The sequence below is a fragment of the Montipora capricornis genome, unplaced genomic scaffold, assembly GCF_036669925.1.
Source record: "Montipora capricornis isolate CH-2021 unplaced genomic scaffold, ASM3666992v2 scaffold_324, whole genome shotgun sequence".
Lineage (NCBI taxonomy): Eukaryota > Metazoa > Cnidaria > Anthozoa > Scleractinia > Acroporidae > Montipora > Montipora capricornis.
Window position 1 is genome coordinate 10,001 of NW_027180063.1, and position 12,500 is coordinate 22,500.

The 12,500-nt window shown below is 40.9% G+C and overlaps 1 protein-coding gene across 1 annotated transcript in view; it reads right to left on the bottom strand.

Annotated features, from left to right (window-relative positions):
• The window catches only part of LOC138035226 (regulatory-associated protein of mTOR-like), a 23,419-nt gene that overhangs the window by 3,333 nt on the left and 7,586 nt on the right, over positions 1-12,500 (bottom strand). The window contains exons 8-17 of the mRNA XM_068882044.1: positions 11,395-11,503; positions 10,437-10,551; positions 8,996-9,120; positions 8,462-8,575; positions 7,931-8,043; positions 6,341-6,471; positions 6,024-6,110; positions 5,475-5,591; positions 5,219-5,348; positions 4,067-4,128 (exon numbers count right to left, since the gene is read on the bottom strand). Coding sequence (XP_068738145.1) covers positions 4,067-4,128; positions 5,219-5,348; positions 5,475-5,591; positions 6,024-6,110; positions 6,341-6,471; positions 7,931-8,043; positions 8,462-8,575; positions 8,996-9,120; positions 10,437-10,551; positions 11,395-11,503 — 1,103 coding nt within the window. The remainder of the gene's footprint in view (positions 1-4,066; positions 4,129-5,218; positions 5,349-5,474; positions 5,592-6,023; positions 6,111-6,340; positions 6,472-7,930; positions 8,044-8,461; positions 8,576-8,995; positions 9,121-10,436; positions 10,552-11,394; positions 11,504-12,500) is intronic.

The window sequence follows — 12,500 nt, forward strand, 5'->3', positions numbered from 1 at the left end:
CTGAAACTCGTTCCCAAATATTTCAACTCGAGGCTCGGGGGTACGAAATCTATTGTCTATGGCCAATTGCTGGTTTTCACTCACGTGATCAACAGCCATGTTTTTCAACGAAAACAAAAGAAGCGTTTGCATAATAATAGAGTTAAATTCCCGGAGGATTTGGTCGGGGCACCAACATGGCCGCCTTTTCTTTGAAAACCGAGAATATGGCCACAGCGCGAATAAGGCCCATTCAAGATGTTGCCCGGATAATTTTTATATGTCACTTTTACTGCATGTGATAGGGCATTTAGTGAACTCTACTTAGCTTTTATTTAACTTTCGGCATGGTAACCAACCGAAAAGTCACTTTCAAGGTGATCGCAAAAGAGTAATAATGATGCGGGTTAAAATGGGAGATTTAATAAAGTCAACCTCGAGAACGCGATAAAACGAGCTTTTTCGTAGAAGGAAAAACTTTTCGCGCTTTGCACTCTACACACGAGCGTTTATAATTTTGGTATATATCTTACAGCCGTTCTCTACTAAACAACGACGTAAAAGGATTAGAACAACAGTTGTTAGTGGTTGCCGTTCATAGGTGAACCTGTCAGCAAGTAAAGTGACTTTCATTTTCAATATTTAACCGAAGAGTTGGACTACGATCATTCGATGGCGTTCTGGTTCTCGTTGTTGCAATGTCACGAAACAAAAAGGAGGGATAAAAAACTACTAAGCTAAAATATCGTGCAGCACGAGGACAATTTTAAAGCATTCATCATTCGCGTCCTCTGAAAAACAAGAACATGAAATCACCAAATCCAAGGGGTATAGACAATGTAGCAAACAAAAGACAATCCTTCATTTTCTTTATTTACATTGTAGAGAATTTTCACTTTAGTCCTCGCGCATGAAGCTGTAATATGCTTCCCTCCCCCTCCCCCGACTGGTCAGCCCCTTTGCACCGTTGTCCTCCCCCCCCCCCCCCCGCAAGCATTCTATATTACACGTAAACCCCTTACATACACACACTGGTTACAAAGTCACAACACCAAAGAGTTGTTCCCGCCATCAGTTGCCAGTTAAGGTTAATGAAGTTCCAGTAATAGCAGCTAACGATTAGTGAATAAAGTAAGAGGCTACTGAGAGAAACGGGATACAAGCTAATTTAGCTGGTTAGTGCTCTACATCAGTTAGACGTGTTTCACCCTTCTCCTTAGAAATACTTTTGCTAAATACTTTGTCAATATGACCGGCAGCTGGTCAAGGTTTGAAAGTCCGCATAGAATGTCAGGCAGTCCGATTAATTTATCGAAAGTAAAACAACTGGTTGAGAGAGATGGCTCTAATAACTGCTGGACCAACCACAGAAGTCGATGATTGTTATTTAATCCCTGTTTCAGGAGTATCCATCAGAAAAGCTAAACCGTCTCAGTGAAAAACGATTGGGTCTTCAGGCTATTGAAAATGCTAATATATGAAAGTGGGCGCAAAACTTGAGCTAGCCAAAAACATGTCGGTCATTTAGTGATCTGTATGCCTTGATCGGCTGCCGGCACTTCGCTTTACTAAAAGAGGTACCACCCCTCCCCCCAACGCCTGAATTTACTATCCTCCCTTCACAAAGAAGATTGTCACAAACGGATAAGAATAAAATCAGTGAAATTAGAATGATCATGGCAGTTAAGCAAGAAGCCTGAAAGAATTTAAGGCTTAATTAACCCATTGAATCCTAAGAGTGAGACTTTGCCAGACGATTTTATTTGTCACTGAGGGGCGGTTTAGCAACCTCTACATCCACCCAAACACTATGTACCATGGGGGGTGGGCGGCGGGGGTTAAACTGAACTTGAAACCATGACTGGCGATAATCCGGCGGCAGATCACAAAGGATATCTGATATACTCAGTCATAATAACGACATCATGCGAGAAGTAAGGATAACCTTTTAATTTAAGCGAAATGAACAGTTAATCTAGTTTTAAAAGTTAAAAGATTACAGTTAAGGTTTAAGCGACATCGTCTCTGCGTTGATTAGCTTGTTAGTGAAATGTTTAATACGGCAAAAGATAACGGCAAAGTTACTTTCAATTACGTTTGAAAATTCAAAGCAAAGAAGGGATCGGTAGGAGGACGGAAGGGTGGAGTGGGGGGGGGGGGGGAGGGTGGGGGAAGTCAGAAGCTTTCATGGGCTCTGAAGTCAAATCATTGGCATTTGACTTCTGGCTGTAAAGTTCATTAAGAATTTCTGAGGAGAACCGCTAACAAAAACGCAGTATTCAGGTCACGTGCATACCCCTTCAAATCCCGATTCCGTTCAAATGGTACCCTTATTTGTAGTCTGTATCGAAATTATCGAATGGCCATTCTGTAATCTAAATCCAGAACAGGGCAACGCGAGCACAAAAAAGAAACGGAACCAGACCTCTAGCTAGCTAGGCCGTGGGTCAAAGACCCAGACATTGAAAAGATGCGGGGAATAAAAATTGAAATCTCGAGGAGTAAAAGGAAAAAATACGAGTTAAGTAACGCGCTGAGATTTAACTTTTGCAGTAGACAATGATACTTGTGAGGTTAGTTGGACTTAAACAAAACTATGGTTTAACCATTTGAAATTATGAGGAAAAAGCAGTTTAAGAGTTAAATCTGTCTTAAGAATTAGCAACTCGTTGAAGTCAGTGAATCTTTAAACAAACGTTAAGATGAAATCAAACTTTACAATGATTACTGATGCCACTTCAATTATTGGAGAAATGGAGGTTTTGGCTTGATAATTTATGCATCACTATTTACAGGCATTAACACTATCTTAAGTTCTGCCCCGTTCAAAAATACGGCCATGCAATGTTAAAAAAACTTAACAAGTATTTGGCATGAAATTGCTTTATAACCTGTTACAGCAATGTCAGTTAAAAATTGACAGAACGGATAGGAAAATAACATCATGAAAATTGTACCGTTTTTTGCAATGTTATGTATAAAAATAACTGCAAAAGATTATTTAATCCAAAGGTATTTTATATCTCTATATTGACTACAGTGTCAAAGTTATATTTAGTGTAAAAAGGGCCTTACACTACAACTTTGTTTGCAGTTTCTTTTAAATTTATGATTCTTCTGTTTCCTGATTGGAAAATCGAACTGAAGCAAGTTCATTAGATGACCTGCTCCATAACGAATGGCTATGTACACGAAACATTCCAGATAAGAGTGCGATCACTTTTTTAAGGTTGATGGCGTCCAGCGAAAAACTACATAAAAATTACAAGCTCACCGGACACATAATTCAATACATGTTTTCTAAAACATGTTTTTTAAAACTAATTATTTTTGTCACGTCTAGAGTACCTCTTCAAATTTGATCGCCAACATTTACGTTAAGATTGAGAAAAGAGAGATCTGGGGAAAGCTTCTGAGAACTATGACGTCACTTCAAATCTCTAAGCATTTCTTGAACTGAATACGCAAATCATCCAACGTGTTTCTACCATAAGTCTTAAGGTGTGATTATCTCTTTCTCCAATTTTCCTTTCGTAAGCTTTTACGCTTTTTCAGTCGTGAAAACATTGACGTCAATAGATCAATTATCTACAATTATTTCCTCAACAGCCCTTATATGCCACATGGCGTCTTCACTCTTTTTCATGAAGAGGCACTCCAAACAACGGATGAGCTAATTTATCGCCTAAAAGCACCACAACCACACAGATGGAATGGAGTATGCAAAGAACGAGGCACATGCTGGGAAAATCATTTGCATATGCAAAGAGCCATTCAATACCCGTTCCACTCCAAATGTGAAAATCCCGCATATAAGACCTATTCTGTTCCGAAGACTAGACCACTTAATTTTTCGTAAACAAAACAGGCTGATTTTCCAGAATGCCATTATTTTTTCAAGAGAAGACCAAGGCGAGCCTCAAATTTTTCTCTTCCCTAGTTCCCCGTGGCCAAAGAGCCATTCAGCAGTTAGGTCTAAATGCTTTGCCCTTGCCAATGGTTACCATTTACTATAAGAGAGCGGACAATTCGATAAATCTATATACACTGCAAATTAATACTGTATGTACAAGTAGGTAGTTTCTACCGCTTTTTCTCAGTTGAGTAGATTGATATAAAGGAGTCTGTGCTGCCTGCAGCCAGGTGAACCTGAAAGGAAATCACAGGATAAACACAAGCTTAATTAAGGATGTGTTAACATAAAACAACTTCTAACTTCAACTGGCAAAAACTGTGTTTACATGAGGAGGACCATGCTAAGTTGAAGGTTACCGTGACCATCACAAATATGCAATTTCTTAGGTTTCACCAAACGAGTTGATAAAGATGACTTAACCATCGCCATCTTGAATAATTGTGACGTATGACGGTTGCCTAACAGTTCTTGTGTCAAAACAATTGGGCAACCTTAACGCGTCACAATTATCCACCGCCTCAAGGGAAATTTGAAAGTGAAAATAAGCGATTCTAATGTTATTTCCTCTGGTTTAGAGTAATTTTCTTGTAAGAGTGGAGGTTTAGGATCCTAAGTTTTAATCAGGTTAGGTTTTGACCCATGACCTCCCACGTGGTGCTCCTCCAATTGATCAGCTCAAACACACTTCTAATATCCTCGACGTTTACTCGGGATCGGTCACCTACAGTTACGTCCAAAAATGCAAATAACTAAACATCGCGAAGTGTCCATTTAAGTCGAAAAGCCAACTGCTTATTTACAACAATACCGTTGACGTTAGGTTTGAGTTTGTTTTCGGTTATGGTTACATTAACTGTTTATGAAGAGATAAGCCAGAACGCAAGTGTTGTTGAAGTGGACGAAAAAGGTAAGGGGACACTGAGAACCTTACCACTTTCTCCTACCGAACCGTAAAGTCCCCTTTCTAATTCATTTCGTGCTTCTTACTTTTCAATTCTCATTTAACGGTTGCAAATTCATTAAACTCAACCAAGCTTTAAAGGGGAAATGAAGGCCAAAATCAGCAATTTTTCCAACAATTTTTTTGGAAAGCCTAACGTAAGTAAAGTTAAGTTTGTAGAGTTATTTCTTCTCGTTTTCTGCTTTATTGCTTACTTTTCATTCCTCATTTAACGGTTGCAAGTTCATTAAATTCAACCAAGTCTTAATTAAATCGGGTGTATCTAATTATCTAATTATATGCATTTCCGCACACATACGACAGGATTAACGGAGTTCGTGATCAAGTAACAAATGTAACAAGTAAAGTTAAAACTGTCTTACCCGATGGGGGTGAAATGCCAGACAACTGATGGGTCCTATCCGCTGACCCATAAAACCGTCGTGATACCTTATAGTGCTGAGGTTATCTCCATTCAAATTATACACTTTGATTATCTGATTCGCAGAACCACTTGAGAAGGAAAAAAAAACACCATTTTAATGACACTGCTGATAATGAGAAAAACGAGGACATACAAAGGAGGCCGTTGTGGTGTACCCCTGTGGTTATGAGCCCAACAACGCTAAGCGTACTTACGCGGCAAACACGTTGGCCTGGTGGTGAACTTCAAATGCTGCCGAGTTACTGATGGTGTCCAGGGTGCGAACAGATTCCGTAAAACGAGGATCCCAGAATTTTACATCACCGGCGACACTAAGAAAAAAAGAACGGGTTTGAAATAACAAACAAAAAAATGCCGACGGAGCTGGCGTTGGTTGTTAAGTAAAGCACGGAAATTTGACAAATGTTAATTGACCATTGTCAATTTTTCAGCACAGAGCGGTTTCACTGTGGGACGAGTTGCACCCTGCACTCAAAGTGAGTCAATCTGAGGTCGATTCTTTTTAAACACTTCTTCATGTCTCTCAGGTGATTCCCTTATTCAATGCCTTTCTCGTTTGCATCGTAGTGGCATTCTCATATTAAGCTCTCAACTTTTTAACTGCTTCGTAAAATTGACTCTGAAAAGCCCCTTGGGAATAAACGCATAAAATATTTGTATGTTATGTCGGCATTTTTTTTACTGAAGAAAGCGTTAACATTTTTCAACAAAATGATCATGCGTGATTTCTTTCATAGACCTACCTTCCGCTGATAATGTTTCCGTCTCCACCCTTTTGCAGAAAGACGCTCGTCACCCACCCTGAATGCTCTCTGAGCGCCATCACTCGGCTGAAAAACAAAGCAAATGACGTAAAATGCGCGCCTCAATGAAAAACAACCAACGTCAACAGCTGCGAACGATCAAATGATCCGATAAATGCACGAAGCAGCGGTGGCAGGCGCGGGAAAACATTACCTGGCAACCCAAGCTCGGTCATGCTTCTGATTGGAGGGAACGCGACAGGAGATTTCTTTTAGCCAATCAATAAGCGTAGAAATGAGAACAAATAATATCGCACCTGTCACTAGGCGGCAATCTTCTATCAAAAAGTCGAACGGAACCATCTCCACAGCCAGCTATCAATAAGGATCTCCCCACAGAGTCACAAGCCAAAGTGGTCACACAACTATCAGCCCCCGTCGGAATATCCTGTGAATACCATGGGATTAGGCTCGTTAAGAAATTGTCAGGTTAAAGAAACAGCCCCTCCTCTTTCTCGTTGCTTTTGTGAGATATGAATGTGACAAAATGCTTTTGTTTATAGTGGAAGGGCAATTCGCCATTGTAGTTGCAAGTAGTTGACAGGCACTCGACTTAAATAATCTGAAAGTGGAGAACCTGTTAGCTATCTGCATAGCTAGATGCACTTCCACGTTGAACATAAGCATTTTTGAACATTTCAAAGAACGAAAAGAAACAATTCAAACGAAACATGACAGGGTGGAGAAGAACCCTAACAGGAAAGTCAACAAAGGGTGGTTGATTAAATTCGGGATTTCAGGCTTCGGGATCATCGAAGACAAAGCAACCCAGTGGTCAGACCAAGATCAATCTCTTCCCCAGAGCCTCCGTTACCCTTGTCCAGCGGAACGGGAGCTGGAGGCTCTGGAATAATCCAAAACCGGAACAGAAAACTCTAGTTCCGGTTAAATAACTGCGCGTGCGTGAGGGAAGACGATTAGAAATCAACTGAAACATCTGGAGTTCACCTTGCCATGAAAGCGCTTCCTTTTTACTCGCGAGACAGTACACATGAGTATTAACACATCTCCCAATACACTCGAAAATCGTTTAAACTGAGGAGGTTGGCAGGGTTGACACAGTGGCTGCAGCGCTAGCCTTCTATCAATACCCTCCGGGTTGTTTCTCCAACTAAGAGATACATATGAGCCTGGAAGAACAATCTCTCTCTGCAGCTCCCACTGCTAAATGTTCTCTAGGGTTTGAAAAGGACGTTGCGTCAATAGCCTTTTGCTAATGACAACCAAGTTCCTAGTGATTCCTGGGTGGAATAGCCGTTAGCTCTCACAAAAGACTGAAACTACCCAAGATTGACTTACCATACGAGTTTCCTTTGATACGTTGTTCAAGTCTCTCTCAGTGTCTGAATATGGACCTTTAGAGTCCAGGACGAGGACGAGGACGAGGACGAGGACGAGGACGAGGACGAGAACGAGAACGAGATCGAGTACGAGATTTGAATGCCCGTCACGGTTTCAAGCGAAAATACTTAGAAAATGTACGATGTCTTTGTTAGTAGCATAGGTTGCTCAGTTATTCTTATTGCTGGTAACTGAGCCTTTTCCAGACCGAAAAACGCCGAAACTGCTACTGTGTTGGTGACTTGTTTTGACACGACGACAAAACCTCGTTCTAAAATGACGACGGTATCACGTTTTCCCGCCAAAATGACGCTGGTTTGCGCGTGCTGACTGTTGTTCTATGAGAAAATCTCGTACTCGTAGTCGTTTTCGTCCTAGAATCGAAAAGCTCTCTATTTCAAGTCAAGAACAGCAAGATCAAGCCTCCCCTTGTTTCTCTTAACGTAATATTAATTTTTAAAGTTTTCACATTTCAAATAATCGATGAAGCTTTGCTGTAGTCTGACCTGCATTCGCATTTCCCTTTGCGTGTCCCAAACTCGGATGAATCGAACGTCACCAGATGCCAACAAGATCCCCGTCTCTTGTTCCCAACTCACCACCAATCCAGACCCACTCCCTGCAATAAATGGACCATTCAGCTTTAACATGTACAAAATCGGAGCTATATGACCGGCAAACAACCTAAGGTGCGTTCGACTGACGCCATAAAAGTAGACAAATGGCCTATAGCTGAACAATCTCGTCCCCAGAGTCCGCTTTTCTTTTGGCCAGCACCAAGAACACGGACTCTGGCCGCTTCCAATCCATGCGCACTCGTATTTAAGGTTCATTTTTGTAACCGTTGACAACCACTCTTGTTTCAAATTTCTGAGCGTGCGTAGACGAGCCGGAAGTCCGTGCTTTGCGGACTTCCTGCCTTGGAAATGTCCAGAGTCCGTGTTCTTGGTGCTGGCCAAAGAAAAGCGGACTCTAGGGACGAGAGTGATGGCTGAACAGCCTCACGTCGAGAACGAGCCTGCCTATCACATGCATACCTCGAGTGGATGGCAGCATTCCCGAAAGTGCTTGCCAAGCAGTGACCATCTCCAAGCTTTTGTCACTGTAGTTTTCTCCCTCGATATTCCTCCAAACACGGACAGAACCATCATCTATGATGAGTCGACAGCAAAAACTATTAGAGAGCCAGGATTAACAACGCAGCCTAATAGCACGCACCCAAAAAATAACGACCACAATTCCTTTGACAGACTACTGCAATGCTCAGAAAGTTACAAGCAGGGGCATCATTATTTCATTCAGTCGAGAATTCCTTGAGTTCATAAACTGAAGGAAAACAAGATTTGAGGGAAAACGTTATAAAGACAAACCCAACGATAATCCTCATAGCTGTTAGCATCTTTCATACTATAAAAAAATCGCGACATGTGAGTATGTTCTTATTCACCTAACGTAGAGACGAGTGGGGCAAACACTCGAGAGGGTACGAAGAGGTATCAGGGAGGGGAAAAAGTATGGTTAGTTCCCCACACCACACGAGGATGGGCATGGCTGGTTAGATAAATCCTTACCAGTTCCTGTCAACAGAAGAGTTAGGTCATGCGCATTGAGGAAGTCCATACTCGTGATCCGCGAGATTTTGGGGTTGTTATTTGAGATGTAGTTTATCCGCGCACCCTGCTCCCAATTCCAAACACTAGTGAGAAAGAAAAAGATCGATTCAAATCCTGCCGTGCGTTTTATATTATGATGTATTGATTTGCTGTCCTCTGTTCATTAATACCATTATGTCAAGGATTGCAACCTCAATTTTGTGTCGCATATTCCTCGTATTCCAAAGCATAAGGTATGTTAAAATGGTTTTGACTAGAATGGATACTCCAAAATAAGTACCAAAGGTTCTTACTAAAGGTTTACTAAGTTTAACATCTACATCTACATCTATCTTTATTATCCTTAAAACCAAAGGTATCAAAAGGATGTAAATAAATAATAGTTATTATGAATGATAAATATACAAAAAAAATTATTGCAATAGTCATTTATAAAATAAATAAAATAATTGTAGTCTATATGAATACCTACATACAGCCATCCCGAAAGAGGCCGAACACTAAACGCTACATTTGCCAGCATCCAACCCTTCCTGATACAGCTGCCTATTCATCAGTATACTGATAAAAGTAAGATCTAATTCTAAAAAAAACATATTTAGAATACTCATCTAATTAACTAACTCAATCTATTCTTAGGTGCAATAATACTAATGTTCTAAATTTATCGGAAGAAGGGGCTTGAACAATCTCTTCCAGGAGGGAATTCCAGTCTTTCACTGTTCTTGGGAAGAAACTGTTAATACAGCAGCTAGGACCAATTGGTATCTGAATAAATGACTTAGTATGTTCGTTCTTTATGGTCCCGATTGGTCGTTGTAGATCATTTGGCAGTGGAATGGTTATCTGATTGCGAACTGCTTTATAAAACACATTCAGCCGGTTGGCAGTTCTTCCGGTTTCTAGGCTATCCCATCCAAGCTGTTTAATAAAACCAGTCACACTGGTGTTATATCCATCACAACAATATGGTGTCACCAGAACAATTTATGAAAGCTAACCATTTCGAGTCAGAGCTTAGACCTAATCACTAGAGATCAGTGCCTAACCCATCAGTTATTCTCTGCCTAAACAGAATGTTATTTATCTGCCAAAGCGGGTTAACACTGAGGTTGTCAGGTATTGCCACGTTACACCACCAAATGTTCTATCTGTATATGTGTCACGAAGTGTCTCACCTTATTTTGGAGTATCCACTCTAGTCATAACTATGTTAAAATCGAGAAGTTAAGAGGACACTTCGTTACGCTTATTAGGTGTGCATCTCATTACTTGCAATCGTGGACATATCTGCAGACTGCAGAAATAGTATTTTATGTTTTAATAATGTTGCACTTGTCCTCCAATTTTAAGGTCGCTTAAAATTGTGAAGAGGATAAGAAGAACATCACCGACATACCTTACTCCTCCCCTGTCAGAAACAGCAAGGTATGGTTCATAAGGATGAAATCGTAACACCCCGGGAGCACTAATATTCTTGTTGATAAATATTTGGTCATCAATTTTGCCTGAGGCTGAAAACAAAAACAGAGAAACAACTGCTAAGGAAAACAACGATTCTCGTCTGTTCACCAAATGAAGTTGGACGGGGTTGGTTCCAGAAGGGGAGACCACTTCAGAGTACCCTACGCTGTACGCCTTGGAGAGTCAGGCCGACTGTGGTGGCGCACCCGCATCTGCGATCGTATGCTGCGTTTCAGTCGATCTCAACCTCAGTCGACGGTTTTTCTCCGTGCTCTGCGGTTTTCAACATCTACCTGTGGAGCTGTGAGAGCCTCAAATTGATAACTAGTTGGTTATAAATATGGTAAAACCCAAATTTACGGTAAGTGTTATTGTTCCTCGTCTTCTTGCTTCTCACTACTGACCAATACTCCATTTTACTTCAGCCTTCTCAATACCACTTCTGCCGTTTGGTATTGCCGACTTCAGTATACAAGACAAGTTGCGTGTTAGGTAAAAACCTCACTGTGTAACAACTGAAGACTTCAATTAAAAGCCGTTCAAATAATTTTTCACTTGTATAGCTATCTCAAGCTCTTAAAAGTCGTGTAAATCGTAGACAGCTGGAAATATCTTGCTGCTCACCGATAAAATCAATTCTCTCTTTCTTTAGTTTTGGGATGAAAGACAGACTGCAAATAGTTGTTGTGAAGGTTATGTTTGAACGAACGGATTGTGACGTAGAGCTCGATATTGAACCCCTTGCGACTGTCTCAACTCCGGAACTACCACCAAAGTTGCCTCAACTTCAAACAGCTGTCACATTAGAGGTCCAAGCCGGACTTGTGCGGGCCGTTCGCCGAGTGCTACAAGGGTTTCGATAATGGCAACAGTATATCGACAGCAACACCTACCTGTTTTAGCTTGTTGTTTCGCCGCCTCTCGTCGAACTTTTGAATTTCTTTCAAATCTCCATTCTCTTTCAAGGTGAAGCTGACTTTGAGGATCGTGTTCCTCGGGAGGCTGCAGGATAAAAAACCGAGGAAGTAAGAACTTTTGCACACGGCAAGAGCAAGTTTTATGTGGGAAAGTTAGCCAGATTTTTAGACAATATTTTCGCTGAAATACTGGCGCGCCAGTACGAAAGTAATGCATGAGTGTGAAAATGACTTGCTAAATTAGATGCAAGCCCAGTTTTGATATGTAACACGAAGTGTACGTCTCGTTAAGTCTAAGCAATTCCTACCTATTTCTAACAACAATAAGGTTGTAGGGTAGAGGTTAGCGTTCTTTTAGGTCAGGGTAAATGCGGCAGTTCATCCTTTCTCGAGGAGCAGCATTTGGGGAAAACTTTGTGAAGTTAATTGTTTGTATTCTGGGACGCGAGTGACGTTGAAGTTGCGAAGAAGAACAAGGGAACACTTTATGACGCTTATTGAAATTCGCGTACTTGGTGTCTGATAAACACAACTTCAAATATCTTTCTGTCATAAAAGGCCACACAAAACTTGCTAGAGCGGAAGAAGCGTAAAAGGGTTTCACATTGACATCAAACGAAGTCTTCTTGGTTTTTTTCCATTGGCCAAATCACGATGTTGGAGACAGGTCGAAGAGAAATGACCATCGAGATTCCGAGAGCGGGTATAAAACAAGTCGAAATATAGAAACGCAAAGTAAAGAGATAACTTATGTAAAGCTGACGTGCCATAGGTTGAAGGTTTTTACACAATTTTCCCGTGGCTAAATATTTTCCAACAATGTCTCCTTCCAGTTGGGTTTTTTAACGCTTTTCTGATTTGAATAGTTTCCTTCTTGACACGACCTTGCAAACGTAAAGGAGTTTAAGTACCACAAAATAAGGATTCTTAGGTGCACTCTTCCTTTGAGATGGTATTAAGCACTAAAGCAATTGCAAGCTTGACCTCACAATAGGAATTCCTTGACCTCGTGGCAGCCACTTAAGAACCCCTTAATTTTCGGTTGATCAAAAACAAACGAGACGTTTACAAAAGTGAATATT